At 38.8% G+C, this 22822-nt stretch overlaps 1 protein-coding gene across 1 annotated transcript in view; it reads left to right on the forward strand.

Annotated features, from left to right (window-relative positions):
* Slc5a8 (solute carrier family 5 member 8) overlaps window positions 1-22393 on the forward strand; it is a 43603-nt gene extending 21210 nt beyond the window's left edge. Inside the window, exons 8-15 of the mRNA XM_076919929.1 lie at window positions 1140-1228; window positions 2575-2687; window positions 4449-4516; window positions 10957-11043; window positions 11939-12144; window positions 14819-14922; window positions 18427-18506; window positions 18955-22393. Coding sequence (XP_076776044.1) covers window positions 1140-1228; window positions 2575-2687; window positions 4449-4516; window positions 10957-11043; window positions 11939-12144; window positions 14819-14922; window positions 18427-18506; window positions 18955-19080 — 873 coding nt within the window. The 3' untranslated portion in view covers window positions 19081-22393. The remainder of the gene's footprint in view (window positions 1-1139; window positions 1229-2574; window positions 2688-4448; window positions 4517-10956; window positions 11044-11938; window positions 12145-14818; window positions 14923-18426; window positions 18507-18954) is intronic.
* Window positions 22394-22822: the final 429 nt, after the last annotated feature.

Below are 22822 nucleotides of genomic sequence, written 5' to 3' on the forward strand. Positions count from 1 at the left end.
CAACACAACTAGTCACCTTTCGGGTCTATAAATCACTTGGCAAAACACTTGTTGAAGATTGAGCCAGTATGACGGTTTCTGTATCTAAAACTAAACTGTAAAAGGACCTGGAAAATTTTCAAGCCAGATTTTGGATCAGAAAAACTCAGGATTGGAAGTAAACATAGCTAACTGGGTTAATAGAAACTATGCATAAAACACAGCGCCATTGCCATCTGTGGATATCATCAAAGCACTTATAAACAATCTTCCAGTTTTCATTTACTTTAAAATTTTACATTTCTTACCTATTTTATTTTACATTTGTGAGTGTTTTGCCTGCGTGTATGTCTGTGTACCACATACTTGCTTGGTGCTCCCAGAGGTAAGAAGAGGGAGACAGATTGTCTAGACCTAGAGTTACTGACGGTTGTGAGCTGCCACGTGGGTACTGGGAATGGAATCTGGGTCATCTGCAGGAACAACCAATACTCCTAACATGGAGTGATCTTTTAAGTCCTCAGCTTCCAGTTTTAAATGCAGAAACAGACTGGGAGATGAACAGAGTTTGCATCCTGACTATGTGCAGTGAGATTCTGTGTCAAGAGTCTTAACATGCTTGATTTAGGCTCCACAACACTGTAGCGCCGATTTTATAGATACTCAGTAATATCTCAGTGATGTGTTTGTTTGTTGTTGTGTTGTTTTTGTTTTTCCTAGACAGGATCTCACTATGTAGCTCTGGCTGTCCTGGAACTCCCTACATAGACCAGGCTGATCTCAAACTCACAGAGATCCCCCTGCCTCTGCCTCCGAAGTGCTGGGATTAAAGCAGCATGCCATTAGATCAGGCTCACGGAGGGTTTTTGATTGGCACAAGGTCACATTGGTACTAAATAGAGTTACTGTGAGAGTTTATCAGGTTCTTATAATAGGCTAGATGCTTTGGAATATGCTTTAAAGTCTAAATTTACTTTTCATAATTAGACTCTGAATATTATTTATTCTTTGAGAAGTCATGAATATATGTTAATTTTATTTTATGCATTTGGAGTTGCATAGATTATCTCCCCTTCTTTTGGTGAGAATATAAAATTGACTATGTATTGATTTTGTTTAATAGCAACTAACACTTGGGTATGAATTTTGGAATTTTTCAGCTTATGCCTTATTTGGTGCTGGATATTTTAAAAAATTATCCTGGTGTTCCTGGACTTTTTGTGGCCTGTGCTTACAGTGGGACATTAAGGTATAAAACTAATTTTATGACGGCGTCATTCCTGTAAGAACTTAACATTTGTTTTACTGCTATTTAAGCCAATGCATGAGAAAAGGACCTCTAGGAAGGGGATTAGTTAGTTTAGATCATGGCTTCAGAGGGGTCAATCCATGTTTACCTGGCTCTAGGCATCTTGACAAAACATTCTGGTAGTGGGAGCAAGCAGTGGAAGACCATGAAAGAGGCCAGAGCAAGATAGAACCTCCAGTGACCCACTTCATCCAATCAGGTTCTGCCTCCTACATATCTACTGTTCCTCAATAGCACCATCATATCATACTCCACCAAGGTATTAATCTATTCCTTTTGACCTGGAAATGCCCTCAAGACAAATGGCCTAAAATAGGCAAACTCCTCCATGTATCCTTCTGTTGGTCAGCATCCTATGGAATCTTTCTGCTGTCATCAGGCACTACACTTGACTAGGTCCCTTGCTTTACAATACGCCATTACATATCCAATACAGGCACAGTGGTGATGACCACTGATGGTAGCTTTAATATTGGCCGAGTATTAACCATGAATGCAAAGTGTGTGAGGCTAGATCATGGTCATCTGCAAACAGACTCAACTCTCCTAATTGGAAGTTGAATACTGTACATCTTCTAAAAACTCTAGCCTCTCGCTATTGAACTTCTTTGTTGCAGTTTCTTCTTATGTTTGATGCAGGGAATTGTTATTACTAGATGTACATTATATGCTAACAAGAGTGTAGAATATTAACATTGTGATATATGGTATATGCTACTGAGGACTTAACAGTAGTTGTTTCTATGCACACAGAAACAATATCTTAAAGTTGTTATGTGACAATTTGAGGAATATGTTCAAATTCATTTTATAGATATGGAAGGTCACCTGGGAAATAGAAGCAATGCTAACGTATTCTTTGTCTTTTACTGTCAAGTCTACGTGTGCTGCCTGACTTATCCATGAAAGATAATAGCTTCAAGAAAGAGGGTACTATGATCATTAAAGAAAAAAGATCATGAATCTGTTTACATTATCTTATTATTTTGTGTGGATCTTTTGCCTACATGGTGGTGTGTGTACTGCATGCATGTAGCATCTTAAGCATTCAGGAGTGGGCATCAGATCTCCTTAGACTCAAATTACAAATGGTTGTGAGCTACTGCAGGTGCTGGGGATCAAACCCAGGTCCTTTGGAAGAGGAGCTAGTACTCTTAGACACTAAGCCATCTCTTCAGCCCCAATCTGCTTCTGTTTTAGAAGTGTCAGTGTGCTTTCTTCTTCATTCCTGCTAAAAGTATCATTAAAATTAACACCATGAATGACAGTTTTGTCCTCTCTTATAGCACAGTGTCCTCCAGCATCAATGCCTTGGCCGCAGTCACTGTGGAAGATCTCATTAAACCTCGCTTCAAGTCTCTCTCAGAGAAGTCTCTGTCTTGGATTTCTCAAGGAATGAGTAAGTTTCCTTCCTCACGATTCCATTTGAGAGGAGTGTTGGCTTTGTTTCACAGACAGTAGAAATTGTCCTACTTCCTAGTGTGAATGTCTATCCGGGTACATGTGTTCACAATGCTGTGGGGCTAATTTTATCTGCAAAAAAGACATAGTCACTAATTCAAACATTTGAGATGACAGTAGTGGTGCACATTTATAACCCTGGCCCTCAGGAGGCTGAGGCAGAAGGGACAGGAGTTGACTGGGTTAGTCTCAAAAAAAAAAAAAAAAAAAAAAAAAAAAAAAATCTAATCATCAGACAACCACCAAGGGCAGTGTTCCAGGATCTGTTTGTTTGTCCTTAATGATAATTAGAAATGGTAATAAGACTGTCATTCCAATTTAAAGAAAGGTCTTTCTATGGCAGCCGAGCCTGGCTTTGAAGTCATGATCCTCCTGCCTCATTCTTCTGAGTGTTACGATGACAGGTGTGTGACATTATGTCTGGCCCAATTTTCATTCATTTTGAAGGATTCTGTGCTATCATTATGCTGAGGCATGCGTCATCAAGGGCATCATAGACAATAACATGTCAATTGACTTGGCTTTGAATTAATCATGGACACCAAAACCTATCACGGGGACCATTCATGTTGTATCAAATGGAGCAGAATTAAGTTAAATCACCTGCAATACTATTTATAGTTAGATTGGGCCCTATAAACAGCATTATGACAAGAGCACTTTGTGGGGGGGGGGGAAGTGTTTTTTTTTTTCTTTCTGTTAGGATTAGATAATTCTTAACATAAGTGTGACTGCTGGGACAAAGAAATCAGTGCCAAGAGCAGAAGGAGTGAACTGATTCCATGAAAAGAAATTTCTCACGTGTCTTTCTTTTCTTTCTTTCTTTCTCTCTTTCTCTCTTTCTCTCTTTCTCTTTCTCTCTCTCTCTCTCTCTCTCTCTCTCTCTCTCTCTCTCTCTCTCTCTCTCTCTCTTTCTTTCTTTCTTTCTTTCTTTCTTTCTTTCTTGTTTTTCTTTTCATTTTGAGTACCAGAAATTATATTGGTCAATAACAGTTAATTTCTTTTCTAAATGGATTTTTTAAAAATGAAATGCTCATGGGAGTACTAGTTCTTCATTTTAAAAGCAACACATGTACGTACGAAACTGTTGAAGTCAGTGAACATGAAAAGAAGAAACTCTACCATTTACCAACCAGGGGGTTGTTGAGTAAAGCAACTAGGAGAAAAGAGTGAGCCTGAAGGTGGAATCCGATATGGATCGAAGTGACCTTTCTTTGCTAGTTTAACAGGACAGGCTTGGGGATGCTGGTGGAGCTTATGAGAGGACTAGAGAACCAAGCCTCCCTTGGTGTGGATTACCATGTCCCAGAACAAACATGCAGGGAAAGTCAGAAGGCTCCAATTCTGGGGTTTGTTATTCCTTCTCCACACCTCACTTTATAGACAAATGTTCATGGAGGATTAAATGTATAACACAATGCTGCTAAGTCTTAAAACCCCTGTAGTTAATTCCAGGGATTCTTTTCTTATGCAATCTACTGTTGTGACTAATCCCAGGCCAAGTATAAGGGCTTTGTTTGTCTTCCTTGCACCCTGTTGGTCTCCCAGGAAAATGTCTCTTTTCTTGTCTTGCTGACTTTGATGGGGTGTTGTTCTCGCCTCAAAGGTATTATCCACTTAAAGGTGCAGCGCTCATTTTATTGGGGACTATAATCCTCCGGGTCTATATTTGCTTACTGCCTTTTGTGTTGTCCTGTAGGTGTGCTGTATGGAGCTTTGTGCATTGGAATGGCTGCTTTGGCATCGCTGATGGGAGCCTTGTTGCAGGTGAGAGCCAACTCTGAAGATGGATGTCATAACCGTTAAATTACTAACTTAAATGTTCACGTGACCACATTCACATTTTCTATATATCTATACTTGGGCATATCAAGGAGCAAAGATGACCAAGTTATTTTTAAATTTTTAAAAATATGTTTTCTCCTTTTAGTTGTGTCTGTGTATGTATGCCTGCCTGTCTTGAATGTGTACCACATTCAGGCAGCTGCCCACAGAGGCCAGAGGGCATCAGAAGCTCTGGAGCTGGTATAAGAAGCAGTTTTGTTAGCTGAGAGTGCTGGCTACTGAAACTAGATTCCCCGTAAGGGTAGTAAGTACTCTTAACTGCTGAGCCTTCTCTCCAGACCCTTATTTTCAGTATTTGAAAACGCATAGGTTGAGATAATTATAGACTTATATGAAATTAAAACAATACGGTGGTTATATGTATTATTTGCTTCATAGCGATACCTTACAGAAGCATCTCAGGATGGTAACATATTGATAGGACACTGTCACAGCTGGGGTATTGGGTCAAAATCATGAGCATACAGAATGATATGATCGCCACCAGGGTTCCTCTTGCTATCCTTCACAGCCTTACCTTCCTTCCCCCACTGGCCTCTCAAGAATCTCAAATCGAGTTTCCATTCTTATAATTCTTTCATGATAGTAATGTTATAAAAAGGGAGCCAGTATGACGGCTCAGATTGCTAAGCCTGATGGCTGAGTTAGTTTCCCCACATGGTGGAAGGAGAGGCATGTCTCTTGGAAGTTCTCCTCAGATTTCCACTTAGGCACTGTAACACACATGCCTGTATGCACACTCATGCATGCACACACACGGACACAAATGCACACTTCTACACACATGCACACACTTTCACACACACATGTGCACACACACATACACATGCACACTTTCACACACACTAAATAAAAAACGTAATAACTATATATGTATATTTATATTTGTTTTGCAAAATGTACTGCTATATAAAGGTTCTAAGGAATGGTTCAGGTGGTAACATACTTACTGTGCACACATGAGGACTTGAGTTTAGGTCCCTAGCACCCACATAAAAAAGTTAGGGGTGTCTGTAACCCAGACCTGGGATGAAGATCCAGGCTGCTGGCTGCCCACCTAGTTGAGTTGGACTGGTAAACTCCAAGTTCAATGAGAGACAGAGATCCAATAGTAAGAAATGTTTTAGGTCTTCTTGGTTCTTGCTTTTAAGAGTGAATTGGACTGAAACCTGACCTTTTCCTATTATGAGGTGAAATTTTGGACCTCATACTTTCTGATTTAGCTGCTTTCTCTGACATGATGTCAGAAGAAACTTGCATTTTTGGCACCACTTTGAGTTTAAAGTCTAGTCAACACCTGAGTAGCCTGTTGTCATTTTCGGGGTAGACATGCAATATGCTATGTGACATGTAAGGACTGTAAGGTTAATGGCAGCTGTAGACTGGCTCAAGGGCCTTACAAGGTTGAGTCTGTGTGTCAGTTGGTACTGTAATGCAGCCTGGTCCTAGGAAATTCTAACCATGGCCCTAAGGGCTTCCAAGAGACAAAGCCAGTTTAGCACACATGAAAATGCTTCTGAACCTTAGAACAATGTTCACCCTCACCAGGCAAACTCCTCTATGGGAGAAATGACTGGTAACTGACCTAGTCTGAATGGAGGTATTCAAGGTATTCAAGAAGACTACCTTGAATTCCAAGCTTGGTGTCTGGATGGAAACTCTTCTAGCTAGTTGATCATGTCCCTGATGGTATCTGGTTCATGGCACTGGCATGGTAAGAGGTTATCCCCAAGGAAGTTAGTTACTAAGACCAGGCCAAATCCTCAATTCTGACAGTGAAATTTAGATGACACAAGTAAGTGAGCAAGATCATTTTGACATTCATTTCTTTTTTATTTTACAGAAAGACTTCAATTTGTTAATAAAGAATAAACAGAGTAAAGTTATTTTCTGTTTTTTAACCAAGTATATTGTCTTCTTTTAAATTATTTTCATCAGAAGAACTTTTACTCAGTCTAGTCTTTGACATTCTCATTCTGATTATTGTAACTTCAAATCTTTATTACTATTACCTCTTTCTTACAAGTCTCCCTTCTCACATTCACTCTTTGTTTGTTATTTATTTATTTATTTATTTATTTATTTATTTATTTATATTTTTGAGACTGAGTTTAACTACAGTCACCTGTGTAGCCTTGGGTCTGGAACAATGTGTTGAGGCTGGTAGACTCCTCAGTGGGCACACATCTGAGACAATGACTGCCTCTCCTCCAGAACCCATCAGTGACCAGTAATTCAGAAGGAAGAGTCAGGAGCCCATAAGCTTGTCCTAGCTCTATGACTTCTGACAGGCCCAGTGGCATGTGCTTCTATGAGAAATTGGGAAAGCAGTAGTCTGGAATTCCCTCTAATCAAAAGGTTTGGTAGCCTAGTGAACACATGACTGTGAGTCTCTTTTAAGGTCTGTTTCTGCTTCACCTATGCACTTTGAGTTTCTGTTGTAACAATTGATAAAAAAAAAAAAAAAAAAAAACCAACAAACTAAAATTGTTAATGCCAGTCTGGCCACCAGTAAAAGGTGGTGGCAGACTCCAAAAGGAGAATGGTACTGATGTCATGGGAATGCCTTGAAGCTAGAGTCTTACAACAGAGTCCACTCTCCAAGGCTCTGAATAGCCCCTGTCTACAAAGTGATGCACATTCTAGCTGTCTGCCATAAGGACAGACAGTCTTCATGGGAAGTTATGCTGAAGAGTGCTTCCAAGCTGGCTTGCCTTCAGTAAGCCTTGAGGCAGACATACCCATCCATTCACCAACTTAGGCAGCTAAATACCAGCTTTTCCACATACAGGGAGATGAATTCACTAATGACATTCCTATCCTACACCCAGGAGAGCTCCACAGAGTAACTCACCAGCCTTGACAGTTCTGCCAAGGCTTTTATTGGTATATTTCCCAGTAGTATTCTGGACCATTTCAGCCTTTGTTTTTACATTCTGTGCTGCCTGAAGGTATGGTATGAGACAATTACATCTGAGTTCAAGTTCTGTATCTTTGATGTCACCTCCAGCACACATGCTGCCACCAGATTTTGCTGCTTAGTCTTGAGTCCTTTTAATATCCTTGTGCTGTTCCTACATGCCATAAGTTGGGGGACTTGATGTTCTTATCTAATTGCACTTTCTCAGACTGTTCAACTTGGAGTTGAGGGCACTGAATGCTTCTACTAGGGGTCATTTTGACTGCCACTGAGCAGTCAGCATTTCATCCATTGAGTGTGCTTCCATAGATTTCCCACAATTCATCTGGTCATTGCAGCTAGGTCCTGATAAATGTAAGAACCACTCTTCCCTCACTGCTGGTGAGTCTGCTCTTCATCCATAGCTAAAGTCCACTCTTTACTATCTTCCCCGATTGTTCAGCTGGGCATTGAATACTCTAGACTCTCTGATGATGAATCAGTTAAATTCCCATCAGATTGTTCTGAGAATGCTAAAGGCTGTTCTTTACCCATCAACAGAAATTTGTTTGACATTTGACAGACATTCAAGTTCAGGTAACTTGTTAGTTACTGATCCTCAAGAGGTCAAGTATAAACTTTATTATGGCTACAAGATAAATGATAGCCATAGGCCTATCCAGGTGATTATTGCTGTGAGCCACTTAGTCCTATGATAAAGCCTGATAATGGGAAATTTGAACCTTCTTCTATAGATTTCTAGGAAGCAGGCCATCTCAGCAGATGCAACTTTTAGAAACATTATTCAAATTTACTCTTACCCAATAAGCTTTCCTTATGAAAGAAGAATTCAGCAACTATTTTGAACTGAATACAGGTATAAAAACATAGAAGAATTCTCCAAAGCTTGAGGATGGCCCCTCGATAGAGCTTCTTATGATCAATTGTCCAGTGACACTGACAGTCACCTGCTATCAGTCTTGTAAGAGGGCAGCCAAAATGAGCTACCTGCTTCTGATGATGTAGAAGATGTGTCCCTTATGAATCAGGGGAGAATTTTTGAGGGAGCTGGTTATTCAACATTCCCAAACATGTAAAGCGATCTCTGCTGACACCATGGTAGAGGTAGCTTTCTTATTTCTGTACCTTGGTGATATCATGTTTTCTACTTCTATGACACTGCCCAGTAGGGAGAAGCCTCAGTATAGGTACTAGTATACTGTATCAGCTTCTCATTGATCTTTGCTGGTATGGGTGTGTGAATATGTTTTTCTCATTATCTATAGTCTGGCTGGTGACTCCTATTGTGACTGGCTTCTCTTTCTTCATTAACTCTGGACTGTATGATGAAACCATCCTAACTTCAAGCCTATCCCTGCCCCCAACTCTGCAGCATCACTATGTAAGGTGTTTTCCAACATAGCCTTTTTGAGGCATCTTTCTGGCTCCCAGATCATATGGTTGTGACTAGCATCATGGCCATGTGATATTGTTTCACACCTCACAGTGAAGTCTGTCTTACATCCCTTGACTGCTAAGAACAAAATCCCCATCACATCCTGAGCCCATGTCCTTCTCACACTCTAGTTCTTGTTCACAGAACCCACTCATTTTTCACTCCACAGTGTAGATGTTTGAAAGAATTCATTTGGATGAAGGATCCAGTACACGTATTCTAACACCTCCGTGATATACTGTCTGACTCATTCATTCTGTACTGCTTGGCATCTTGGTGGACAAGTCACCATGTCCCTGCTCTTTCATGGGCTTAGTTATTCTTTTTGCATTTTAATGGACCTATAAAGCTGTACACATTTATGGACTGTCATCTGTTTGAATACATATATGTATTTTACTATGTTCAAATGTGGTTAAGTATACGTCTCCTCAAATGATTTTGTAGGATGAAAACATTCAAAATCTCTCATGTAGCTTTGTTGAGACATGCACCCCATTATCACTCTCCATCATCACACTCCTGAGTGTTATCCCATCATAATAATTATAAAATTATAGCTTTGTACCCATGGAGCAACTGTTCGCTTTTAGCCCACCCAGTCTTAAAACTAGACATTAGATTACTGAGGTTATTAGGTTATTAAGAGCATTTGTATCTTGGAGTATTATTTGCATTCCCTCATGATTCATATTTGCAACTGATTTTTAGTCTCCTGGATCTCATATCTCCATATCAAAGGAAAGTTTCAGTCATCCAAATAGACTTTAAATCTTTTTCTATACCATTGGATCAATTATTTTTAATCCACTATTTTCCAATCTAATTACACCCATATCAGATCAGAGTAGAAATGCACATGGATTTTATCATTATATCTGGCCATTTTGCAGTTTTTATTCACCGTTTTGTTTGGAGGAATATTTAGAGACCACCAAAGCATAAAAGAGTGTTGTGATGTATTGGAAAAAGGCTGAGAATGGGTATCTTCATTTATGCATTCATAGTAGAACCCCAGTGGTTTCATGACTCCTTGTTTTCTTTGCATTGTGATCCTTTGTGTGTGTGTGTCCATGTGTTGAGGAGGGGATCTGATACTTACATGTGTGTAAACCAGAAGCCAACATTGGGTGTCTTCTTCAATGCTCCCTACCTTGTATTTTGAGACAGGATTTCTCACTGAACCTGGAATTTACTAATTCAGATAGATTAGCTGACCAGAAACCTCATGAATCTTCTCTCCATAACACTGGGATTAAAGGCATGAACTGCCACATCTAGTTTTTGTGACTATGTGTATCAAATTTAGGTGCATGTGAAGCAAGCATTTTAGAGACTTAACCATCTTCCCAGACCCCACTGTTGTTTTTAAAATTGTTTTTAAGTTGTATATATGTGGGTGTCCGGGAGAATGTGTGCATTTGAGCCTAGTAGGTACCTGTGAAAGGTAAGAGAAGGGATATGATCTCTTAGTGCTGTAGTTAGAGGCAGTTGTGAGCTACCTGATGTGGCTGCTGGGAACTGAGTTTAGGTCCTCCACAAGAAAGATATGCACTCTTAACCCCCATGCCATCTTTCTGGCCCTTTGCTGCCTATTTGAGGGTACCTGAAAGGACAGACAAGTCAAGTGTGGTAGTGTACACCTTTAATCTCAGCACTTGGGAGGTAGCAGCAGGAGGATCCCTGTGAGTTCAAGACCAGCCTTGTTTGTATAGTGAGTTCCAGGACAGCCAGGACTACATAGTGAGATTGAGCCTATCTCAGAACAAACAAACCCAAACAAACAAATAAACAAACAAAGGAGAAAACCAAGGAAACAAGCCACTTGAGATAGAAAAGCAGACATTTCCAGGTGTTGATGATCTCCTCCAATGACAAGAACATCATGAATAAAATTTTGTGATTATTTTTTTCTGAAGGAGACTGAATACTTGAATAATGACCCTGCTGAAATTGCTTGAAACATTATGTTTGGATTCTAACTGTTGACTTTCTGTTATTTTTTAGGCAGCACTCAGCATATTTGGCATGGTCGGTGGACCACTTCTGGGCTTGTTTTCTTTGGGCATCTTGGTCCCCTTCGCCAACTCTGTTGTAAGTATAGCTAGTGGATATAGCTAAAGGTCACCTTTCCAACTACAGTTTTCTATTCTGCGCTAAAGCCATGGTTGCTTTGAGATCTGTCATTAGTGACTTGCCTTGGTGATTTAAATAGTTCATTTCGACTTTGATAGCATGTACAGTGAAGAGCTATGCATCGAGACCTTGCAGGTAGGAAGTTAATAGAAATAGTCAGAGCCATGTACTGCAATTTAAATACAGTGCAAATAGGCCAGCATCTTTTGCACATTTAAATTCTTGCTTCTCTTAAAATTGAATAGGCTTTAAGGAAGGAGATCAACAGGCTCTGATGGTTTTAAAGACTATGTGTAGTCAGAGCATAGCAAAGAGAAAAAAATTACATCTTAACTACCATGACCTCAACGTTTATTCTTCTAGTGCTTCAAAATGTAGCTTCTGTATATCATTCTAGCCCTGAACAGGTGGAGGTCAATATAATTGGGAATATTACTTGGAAAGAAGTGATATCTCTGCTATTATACCTAAACATGTGTGTGTCTGGAAATACAAAATTGTGTCTGGAAAAAAAGAAATCCAAACAATTTCTCTGAAAATCAATAGAAAGTCCATTTTCATTATGGGATGAAGTTCTGAAAAGACCTAGAATGTATGGAAGTGAATGTCAGACATTTGTAGCATAGCCACTGGTTAGATAAAGAGGGAATGAAGTTACTGGGTCTCCAGGACTCTGGGCAGAGACACTAAGGATCTATCATAACCTTGACAAGAGGCAGAGCTACTGTAAAGCAGGAAAGTCAGAAAGGGAGCTGGCCAGTTTGGCTTTGACCATTTTGATCCTGTCTTTCTCATGTTGAATCTACCTCAAAGAGAACGACGTGTTTCTTCTAAAAGCTCTCTTGTTTTTCAGGGAGCATTTGCTGGTCTGTTGGCTGGATTTGCCATTTCTTTATGGGTAGGAATTGGAGCCCAGCTTTATCCTCCGCTTCCTGAGAGAACCTTACCATTGTCCCTTGAAACCCACGGCTGTAACAGCACACACAATGTGTCACACTGGATGTCAACTACAGAAATGCCCTTTTCTACTAGTGCTTTCCAAATACACAACGTGGAAAGGTATTCAGTTTCATGTTATGTCTTTAAAACCTGGGTGACAAATAGGGAACGCCTGTTGTTTTTAGTTTTATGTTTTGTTTTTTCTTTCTCTCTTTCTCTCTCTCTTTCTCTTTCTTTCTTTCTTTCTTTCTTTCTTTCTTTCTTTCTTTCTTTCTTTCTTTCTTTCTTTCTTTCTTTCTTTCTTTCTATCTGTTATGATACTGCTTCTTTGTAACCCTGAATTGAGTAGACCCTCTGGCCTTCTTGCTGTGCTATTTTATTTTAGTCCTACAGAATAAGGATAGCAAGCAACTAGTTGACATTGTAATGAGACATCCTATAGCTGCCTAGACAGCATTTCAAGCTGTCCAGACTGAGCTTGAATTCTTTAACTTCTTAATAGTTGATGAGTATATCTTGGTAATTCACTTTTAATTCTTTTATGATTCATGAAGTTAACCACCCTTTAATATTGTTTATTGGACATTCAGATATCTACTTTTGTCCCCTGATTCTTTACAACTGTCCCAATTTTCAGCAGACTCTCTGTCTCTTTCTTTCTTGTTTATTGGTGACTCAAAATATGTTTTAAAGATTTTTTTCTCTATCAATGGGTTTAATTTTTTACTTTTTGCTAATTTTATTTTTGTAAGAAATCATGACTTATATTTCTTGTATCATTAATCCTTTGTAGTCTTATTGAAGAAATCATTGCCTACATTGCAGTCACAAAGATATTCCTCCTATCTATCATCTATCTATCATCTGTCTGTCTATCTATCTATCTATCTATCTATCTATCTATCTATCTATCTATCATCTATTTTTGGTTTCTCAATGGCTGTCCTGGAACTTGCTATGTAGACCAGACTCAGAGATTCACCTGCCTCTGCCTCCTGAGTACTGGGATTAAAGGTGTGTAACCATGTCCATCTATCCCTTTAATTTTTAAATTAAAATTGTTCTTAACCATATGCATTTTTAAAATGTAATCCATTTGGGGCTGAAATAAATGGTGTGATCAAGAATAATTTTTCCCATGTAGAATTTCAGTAAATCAATTTCTTTTCTTGAAAAGATACCCCCTCCCTTGTCCATCAAGATTTGCTGGTGACTGAACTAATATGAATTGAATGACAGCTTCCTGGGGCTTTGCTTCTTTCTTGATTCACTGTTCTATACTATGTTTTCTGTCTTTGCTCAGTGCCACACGATCTCAACTTCATTCATTCATCTCGGCTTGTTTCCCTTCTTCCTGGGAGTTTGGCTTCTGAAATTCTCAGTACTTCTATCCTGCTGGTGCCTGAAAGACATGTTTCTCCACATTGTTCTTAGCAGGGTAGTCGGTCCTAATTAAGTGCTTTATTGAAGCTGAAAGGAACATCCTTGAGTGGTGTCACATCTTTCCACAGGTCTTTTCCAATCACGTATTACAGTGTAGACCTTCCCTCACTACCCTGTTTAGGTCATATGGCATTGCTCCATTTTTTTTTTTTCCTCACAGGACCTTTTTTTTTTTTTTTTTAAAATCACTTTTTAAAACAACTGCTTATTGAATTTCTCTTTCACTGGATATAAACTTTATGTGGACAGCAGGTTTTTTTTCTACCTTACTTATGTCTAGCTTTATGATAAGAACAATATTGGGACGATGAAGTGTTGAACAAGTAAACACAGACACTTAATATTTTATTATGTACACGTGTATCATCAGATTTGTGTTACAAAGTTCCAACTTAATCAAGGAAAATGGTATTTTGGCTCATGGTTTTAGGGATTTCAGGCCATAGTGGCCCAATACTGGTACTTTTGAGCTTCTGTGGCATAGCAAATCATGGTAACAGCATGTGTTGGAGAAGGTTGTTTCACCTCATGGAGCTGGGGGTGGGGCAGAGAGAAGGAGGAGGGGCTAGGTATTCAATGTCCCCTTTGAGTGATGCCTGCAATGATCTACCTTCTTTCTGCTACGCTTTATCTCCTAAGAGTTACCATTGCCAATAGTTTGGGATGAAGACCAAGCCCTCAACACAGGAGCCTTAGGGTGCACTTATTCAAACTGCATCAGCTTGCCAACCTAAGAGGCAAGTAAGGCAAGCTGGGGTCTGAGAACAGTTTATTTGTGTTAAAGTGAAGATAACCACTTAGAAAAACAGCACAAACCTAGCTCTTTAGAATAAGTTCTCCTAAAATGGCATTTGAGGGGTCTGGAATTTAATAGATTACAAAATGAAAGTAAGAAGTCATTCATGGAAAATTGTTACAGTTGCATTAGTCACAGGTCTACAGGGAAAAGGATAACACAGGATATTGATTTTATTATTTATTGGTTATTTTTACCTCCCAGGAAAGATTTATAAAAAAATTAAAAATGGGGCTATACATTATCTTTGTGTTTTCAGGAACTCCACAGAACCCTGCCTATGCCAGGCTACAGTGCGCTAGGTGACTGCAGCCCCATGCCCTGAGTTTCTCCTGTGCCAAAGAATTATGGTACTTTAAAGTCCTTTCTTATGTGTATGGTCAAGGTGAAGCCATATTTTAAATTCCTAATTCAATAGTTCAAGATCAGCACAATTGATTATGACATTAAAAATGGTTAAATATTGCATTTTTACTTTCAGGATCATTGATACACACATGTCTTGTTGCCAGGAACATGGTGAATTATTGTAACTATATTTTTGTTATCTTTCAGGACTCCACTGATGGACAATTGGTATTCATTATCATATCTGTACTTCAGTACTATTGGCACGCTGACAACTTTGTTCGTGGGGATACTTATCAGTTTATCAACAGGTAATTATCTTAATATTTTTCTGTTCACTTCTAGAAACACAAGAGTTTCCTATGTATGATTTGTAGCTATTTATGGTGCTTTACTATGATCCTATGAATGATTTAAATTATTAGTTTTTTTTTAAATTTTACTCATGGAGTATTTGAGAGTCTAAAATTATGTCAAAAGACCTATCACTGCTGCAAGCTTGGTTCTGCCATTTAATAGCTACCTGGATCCAGGTGAGGTACATTGCCACTCTTATGCATCGTTATGTTCAAACTGAGGATGATGAAGACAGGTTGCTAGAAGACAAAACTCAGCTGTATGAGAGCACTTACTTACATAATGACTCGTTAGAAAGGGAGAGCTGTGTATGTGTTTTGACAACATCATTACGCCAGGATCTTCTCATTGTCCAATATGGACTCTTTGTAAATTTCAAAAACTTATACACATGCTGAAGATAATAGCTATACTATTTCTGTGCGAACATAGTAGAAAGCCCTTGAAAATGCTCATGGAGAGAAAATATAGTTTTAGTAATGAATTGCTCATGCATGGAGTGTAACTTGGTACCTGGAATGGTATTTTTGTCCCGAGATTTTATTTTGTTTTCATTGTGGGTATTCTTTTGGCCCCCTTCCCAGGTTGGGGTTTCCACTAAAGGGTGGGGGAAAAGGAAAACCCACAAAGTAGCAAAGACCAGCTACAATCTATGTCCCACAATTTCTCATGGAATTTTATGCTTCTAGTTTATTTTTTAAATAGTGTTTGAGTGTTTTACCTGCATATATGTAGTGGCGCTCCATGTTTGCCTGCTGACCACAGAGGCCAGAAGGAGGTGCCATATTTATTCCTTCTTATCTGCAGTTCTGAGCCACCATGTGGGTGCTGGGAACTAAGTCTAGGTTCTTTGCAATGGCAGCTAGTGATCTTAACTGCCGAGCCATCTCTCCTACCCCTATGTTCATTCCTTTAGTTGAATGAATCCATCTTATACAGCACACTCTTGCAAAGGACAGAGAGGAGAAGTTTTGGAAGATTTATATGTCCAAACAATGTACTCATGTGTGACTCATAATTTGAGTGTAAGTTCTAAGTGAAAACATTTTAATCTCAATTTTCTTCTCTCGTGCTGTTATGGAAGGTCAGTGCCAGGCTCCTTGCTGACAGTTCCATGGGACATTTGTCAATGAATACCTTGCCTTATGACCGTTTGACTCTGAAGCCTCATGTCTCTCTATCTCAGGGCATTTTCTTTCTATCCTTTTGTAATTTCTTGCTATTTTCTGTTTTATCTTTCTGGAAACTTCTATTAGTCACATGTCTGCATCTGGGAAGATTCCTTCAATTTTCTTGTCTTTTCTTTCCTACTTCCCATCATTGTCTCTAGGTCTATTCCATGACTATGTCACCCAATTACTGTTCCAATAATTCTCAAAGGAGCCTTTGATCCAGTTTGAGAAGGGATGTAGGGAAAGAGGGCGGGGAGACTCTTGCAATATCCAGGTGAGCGATCACAGTGGCTGGGATTGGGGGTTGGTGAATGTGCTGGGTCCCTAATCCTCCAAACACCCACTCACATGCCTATCCACACAGCAGAATGCTGAATTATCATTTTTATCAATTAGCCAGCTGTCCCAAGCTTTGTCCAATCATGCAGCACTCAGTTTACACTATACAGAGCTAGCAGCAGCCTCTTTGTAGAATCTGGTTACAACTGTGAATTTTTTGGCATCCAGGTAAGGCTCCTTGCAACCTTGTTGCCTTTGTATTGGTAACTGTAATGTTTGAACTCACTTTCCAAAAGGATTGTGTTTTTCTCACAAAAAACAACACAGTAGCCCCATTTTTTAATCTACTTTGAGAGATACAATTTATTTTCACAAATTACCCACTGGTTCATATCTGAAATACACCTATGCTATCCCCTTGTAGTTTTATCTTTGGCTCTTATCACACACACACACACACACACACACACACACACACACACACACACAGACATACATACACAGACATATACAGACATGTACATGCCTTCTGCTCTGCTCTTTCTTCCCTTTAAGGAAACTGGGGTATCCAAATGTTCCCATTGGCAGTTCTTTTCATTTCTTTGATTTGTTAACTGCATGCAGTTATATCTAGGATAGCAGACATCTAGTTATAAAAACACATTCCCATCATTAATTTTACTAATGAGCCATTTCTTCACCAAAACAACTGTGAGAATCTTGAAATAGATCTAGAAACATATACTTTCTGACATTCCTTACAACAAGCTGTTAGGTATAAGAAATCTATAGGAGTCCAGAAGGACACCAGTAACTGGCATTTCAGCTCCATTTGACTTTGTACTGTGTGTTTGTTTCTGTCTCTGTAAAACTAAAGCAGGTGCTATGGCAATTCCTAAACATTAGCAGGTATAAAAATCACCTAGAAGCCTGGCTTGGTGGCACATGCCTTCACTCCCTGCACTTGGGAGGCAGAGGCAGGCAATCTCTGAGTTCAAGGCTAGCCTGGTCTACAAAGTGAGTTTCAGTACAGCCAGGGCTCTGTCACACAGAGAAAACCAGTCTCAGAAAACAAAAACATAAAAACCAACCAACCAAAGAAATCTGGCAATCTTGGAAATCTGGCAAAATCAAGAGTTCTGTGGCCCTGCAGTTCCAAGTCAATTAAAACTGCAGTGAAGGGATGTGTGTTTTAAGCACATCTCCTCAAAGATGTAGGATGTAGATAGTGGTGGCTTGAGGACCATATACTTGGTTCTCAAAAGCATCTTAGTTGGTCCACCAAGACACACACACACACACACACACACACACACACACACACACAAGAAAAATGAAAGGCAGGCAGGCAGACAGACAGGCAGACAGAAAGCAAAGCCAAATAAGAGGATCTGTTTCTAAAACAAAACCTTAGACAGGGTGATTTGTACAAAACATCTGTGAGCATGCAGAGTTCCACTTGCTTAACTCATAATTTCCTACACCAAAAGCCAAAAGCCAGGGCAGAGAGGTGGAAGGGCAGAGGGGCAGAGACAGAGAAAGGGGAGCAGAGTTGGAGTGGGTAGGAGCAGAGGCAGAAGGGTAGGGGCAGGAGGCAGAGGGGCAGGGAGCAGAGGCAGACAGTTTGCCACTTTATGGGTAGGTCTCGTGGGCTGCTTTTTCTATCATTTTTGGGACAAACAGGTCTTCATCCAGGTGGCACCAGATGAAGCAGTTGGGTTAGGACTGAGAGCTATTATCTCTCTGTATCTATTTATCCATGTAGATATCACAATATTCACATATATCAATTAGAAGGTATGGGGTCCGAGATCTAGGAGAGGGGAGTGGCAGCTGGATCTTCAAGGACTACTTTCAAGGTTTTCTTTGCATTTTATGTGTGTATAAAGCTGAATGTTCATAAACCAAATGCCTATGTGATGAGTGTTTGTGTGTGTGTGTGTGGGGGGTTCCTTTGTAGTTATAAGGTGTCTGTCTAACAATGTAAATAATGTATTTGTTTTTCAGGAGGAAGAAAACAGAACTTAGACCCTCAATTCTTACTAACCAAACGGGACTTTTTATCCAATTTTGATGCTTTTAAGAAAGTAAGTTAGGTTTTGTTTATCCTTAAATTAGGGAAGTGGGTTTTTAATTACCTGAACAGAGCAATAGTTAGTCCCCAGCTCTTTGCTTGGACAGACACACAGAAGAGATATTTCTGTATCATTCTCTGTATGTTTTTATGTGTACCTGTAGATACAGGTATAGAGTTAATAGATAAGAAATATTTAAGAGAATATATGGATATCAATAGATAGTTCATATCTTCTTCACACACACAGACATTCATACCTCAAGTGCATATTGTATACCATCCTAGCTTCTGTCACCTTATGTAGGTTGGATTTCACTCTCCCTTAGTTGATTGGATTTCACTGTCCCTTAGTAGATTAGCAAGCTGACTTAGAGAAATATAAGCAGTAGGTATCAATTATCTGTCACCGAACAAATGAAGTTTCTTTTAAAAAAATTTTTATGCCCTTTTTCTTTCAGAAGAATCATGTTTTAAACTACAAATCGCATCCAGTGGAAGTTGGTGGAATTGATAACCCCGCCTTCAACCATGTTGAGCTGAACTTCACAGATCACAGCAGCAAGATCAATGGGACTCGCTTGTGAAGCACCTCTAGGGCTAGATGCTATTGTATAATGTCTGGTTTTTTTTTTTTTTAAACATGTTTTAGGATATTTGGATCAGATCAGTTTATTTTCTATCATGACTGTTTTGGAAGATATATTTTGTTAAAGCTAAATCCCGGTTTGGTTTACTTCATACACTGATTTATTGATGCTACCCTGGAGTTAGGAGTTTCAACGTGAACTCTGGTTGTGAATATTATGACTACATACATGTGTGAAAGGCAAATACAGACATACACACATGGTACTTGATAACCAAAGGCATATTCTTACATTTGGGCATTACTGAAAATATTTTACATGCCTTTGGTGCTAGTATGTATGTTCTGGGATCTTTACTAGAATCATAAATTTTGGAAAGAGATTTCTTTCCTCCCCCTACATATTCTGTTTCTAGGCAGCAGGGACATGAGGAGGACCAGAACATTTCTGTGGACTTTACTTCTGGATCAGCCCATGCTATAACCTTGCCACTGAATCTGCTTCTGAATGGGTAAATAACAGCATCCAGCCTAGGAGTCATTAGGGACTCAGTGATCAAGTTTATCTTTAATATGTTCTTGTGCCTGTTTTTTCCCCTGCTGAGATTCCTGACAATTGCCAAGTACAGTGCTTGTCATAGACTATAGACTATTGACTATAAATTATAGACCATTGACTGTAGAATATCAACTATTGACTATTGATTATAGACTATGGTTTTTATCTTCATTCCCAATTTCTGTTCTATTAACCTTGCTTTTGTAGGGCATGTTGCCTGTAGTTAACTGTTCCAGCACCTTGCTTGTTGCCTTGTCTTAGGTATGTCTTAACACACGCTATATAAACCATGTAACCTCTGTCCTTCAGTCCCCAGGTCCCAGCCTATACTAACACATGCTTCTTGTGTATTGGGTAACCCAAGAACATTATATATTTGAAAAATGGGGAAGTCCCATGGAATTACATAATTGCTTTTAGTGCTGTTAAATTGAACCACCAATTAATATGGTTAAAAAACTAAATTTCATAGGGAAATACTACTTTGTTTTCTCACATGTTCCAGGTTATTAAATACATACTTTGCTCTATTTTCTGAGATTTCAAGAAGTAGCTTCAAAGTTCAAAGTTTGGCTATGTTCATAGCTACAACTTGTGATACAGAGTTTCATCAATAATGTTTTTCTATAATACTCACATTAGACATTGTTTAAAAGATTTAAAAAGTTTTCAATATTTTAAAAAGAGAAATATTGATATTTCAAAAATAATTTATAATTTTATATATTTTTGGGCTATTAGTTAAAGGCTATACTATTTACTTTTAAAGGCTGTTAACTGGCACCAAAAACTAAAATACCAAAAAAATTAGCATTTATCTGAAGCAAAGAGATTTATATGCCATTTGAATCAACTATATATTCATGTATTTCTTATGTATATAGATCTATTTATTGATTATTCTATTTGTAAACAAAAATCAAGTTTTGTGACTATCTCTCAGTACTTTAATGAGCATGGTCATATAATCTTTTATATGTAATCTTATATGACTATGATTTGAAGTATAGTTATTTATTAGATAATTCTGAATGAATGAATATATATACATACATACATACATACATACATACATACATATGGGATGCTTCAGTTTTGGCAATGAGAGTCAGGTTATTTGATTAACTTTTTCTTTGATCTGACTGCACAGAGATTACACAATGTGTTCTTCATGACAAGTGGTATTCCAAACGAGTTTGTCCACTTCCTGTAAGACAAAGTACATCCTTGTGAGATTTGGAAATATCAGTGTTCTATTTTTACAAACACACGGGAGTGCCAGATAGGGTTCTTAAAGTCAAAAGATGTTGCTATTGCTTAAAAGGCATTTGTTTTTAACTTTAAAACTTGGGACTAATATAAACATGCATGATATGTCAACATATTATAATGTAAAGTAAATAATTTTTTCTTATTTGTATTGAACAACAAAGGAAGGAAACAATTGTATAGGTTGTCTGTCAGTGTCTGGCTGCTGACAAGTATGCCTTTAATTTCATTTAATGCTGATATAAGAATGAGGCTGCCCACCTCACAAAAGTAGTGTGAAGGACCAGAGCTTTGACAGACTAGGATTTCATTAGTTCAAATAATTTGAGGCAAATGTAGTTTGCTAGGTTTATTTTTGAACTGAGAAGGATCTGTACTATCACGATGTAGAGACAAGGCCTTCCCTAAAAAATGTGTGCCACAGGGGTAAAAACACATTTGAGGATCAACCGGATCATTGCAACTGAAAGACTATAAACCTTAAAGAAAGACATGACTCAGTCCTATTCATCCCACAGAGAGATGAAAACTGCATAGGTCAGATGTAAAAGAGCACAGAATCATGTTATCAATAGGTGGATTGTTCGCACATTCTCCTTTTTCCTCTTGAGACCAGTAGTTACCATCATGGTCCATTGTGTTCCTCTGGGGACATGTGGAGACATTTAAGTGTCTATAATGAGAGTGCTAGTGCCGTGTAGGAAGTTAGGTTCAGAAAAGCTGCATAAACTGCATAGGACAGCTCTCCTCCCACAACCAAAAACACCAGTCAGCTGAAGATACTAACAGTGTGTGGGTTGAGAAACCATGGAAGCTAATGGTGATGCTTTTTCCAAAGCCAACAACCTGTGTTTCCATCAGAAAATACCACTAGCACTCTGGATAATGACCACATACTTTCAGAGGAGCCTGAAAATGAGAAGACATTTTCACAAACAGTGGGTGACTATTTAGGCCAGTCTTTGGCCGGCTTAGCTCCTTTATGTTGTTTCTGATATGGCCCCACATTAGGATGATATAAAATACATGACTACTAAGGTCTCTTAATTTCATCTTAATTATGACAAGCACAGGACATGAGGTTTGTTTCATGAAATAGGCTGAACATATGATGTAGACACACTGGGTAGGATTGAGGTTGAGGAAGACTGAACAACCCTGTGAATTGATTCTTGGAGGAAACTCGGTGTCTTCCCGTAGAGATTGTTGATAAGGAGTCAAGTGAGGAAAAGGGCTTGTAGTTCAGCAGTGAAAAACTCTTACAGAGCATGTGCAAGATCCTAGGCTTCCTTCCCAGCATCACTGAAAATGGAGTCAACCTAGTGCATGGCCTTTAGTTCTTAAAAATGCCTTGAATGCATTTAGAGTTAACTTTTGTACCACTATTTGTGAAAATCTTGGGAAAGTTGAGTATTTCTATATAAGATACGGTTACAAACCTATTTTTTTTTCAATTTGCCAATTAAAATTTCCATAAAAATCATTACAGTTGTCTGTTCTTGGAGTAAGCATCTGACTGAATGCAATGAACATTATCAATGGCATTTCTATCCTATTTACTCCATAAGGGATTCTAACAAAGTAATTGCAATGTATACATCATATAACTGAGAGCAAACAAACTTGCACAGCTTTGTCATTGAGGACCATTTTATATTTTAATTAATTAACATTGTATGCGGAGGCAGGAATGCTATGGTTTGCATGATGGCATGTACCTCAAACAGCTGTGGTTGGAAGCTTGGTCCACAGGGCGACACTCTTGGGAGACGGCTGAGTCTGTGGGGAGCGGGGTCTAATGCAGGTCTTTAGGTCACAAGCATGGATGCCCTCAGACGTGATTGATGGATGCCATCATCCTTACTTCTGTCTCTGATGCATTCAAGCTCAGAGCATTCATTGCTTTGCTCCT

The sequence above is a fragment of the Arvicanthis niloticus genome, chromosome 22 (genome assembly GCF_011762505.2).
Source record: "Arvicanthis niloticus isolate mArvNil1 chromosome 22, mArvNil1.pat.X, whole genome shotgun sequence".
Taxonomy (NCBI): domain Eukaryota; kingdom Metazoa; phylum Chordata; class Mammalia; order Rodentia; family Muridae; genus Arvicanthis; species Arvicanthis niloticus.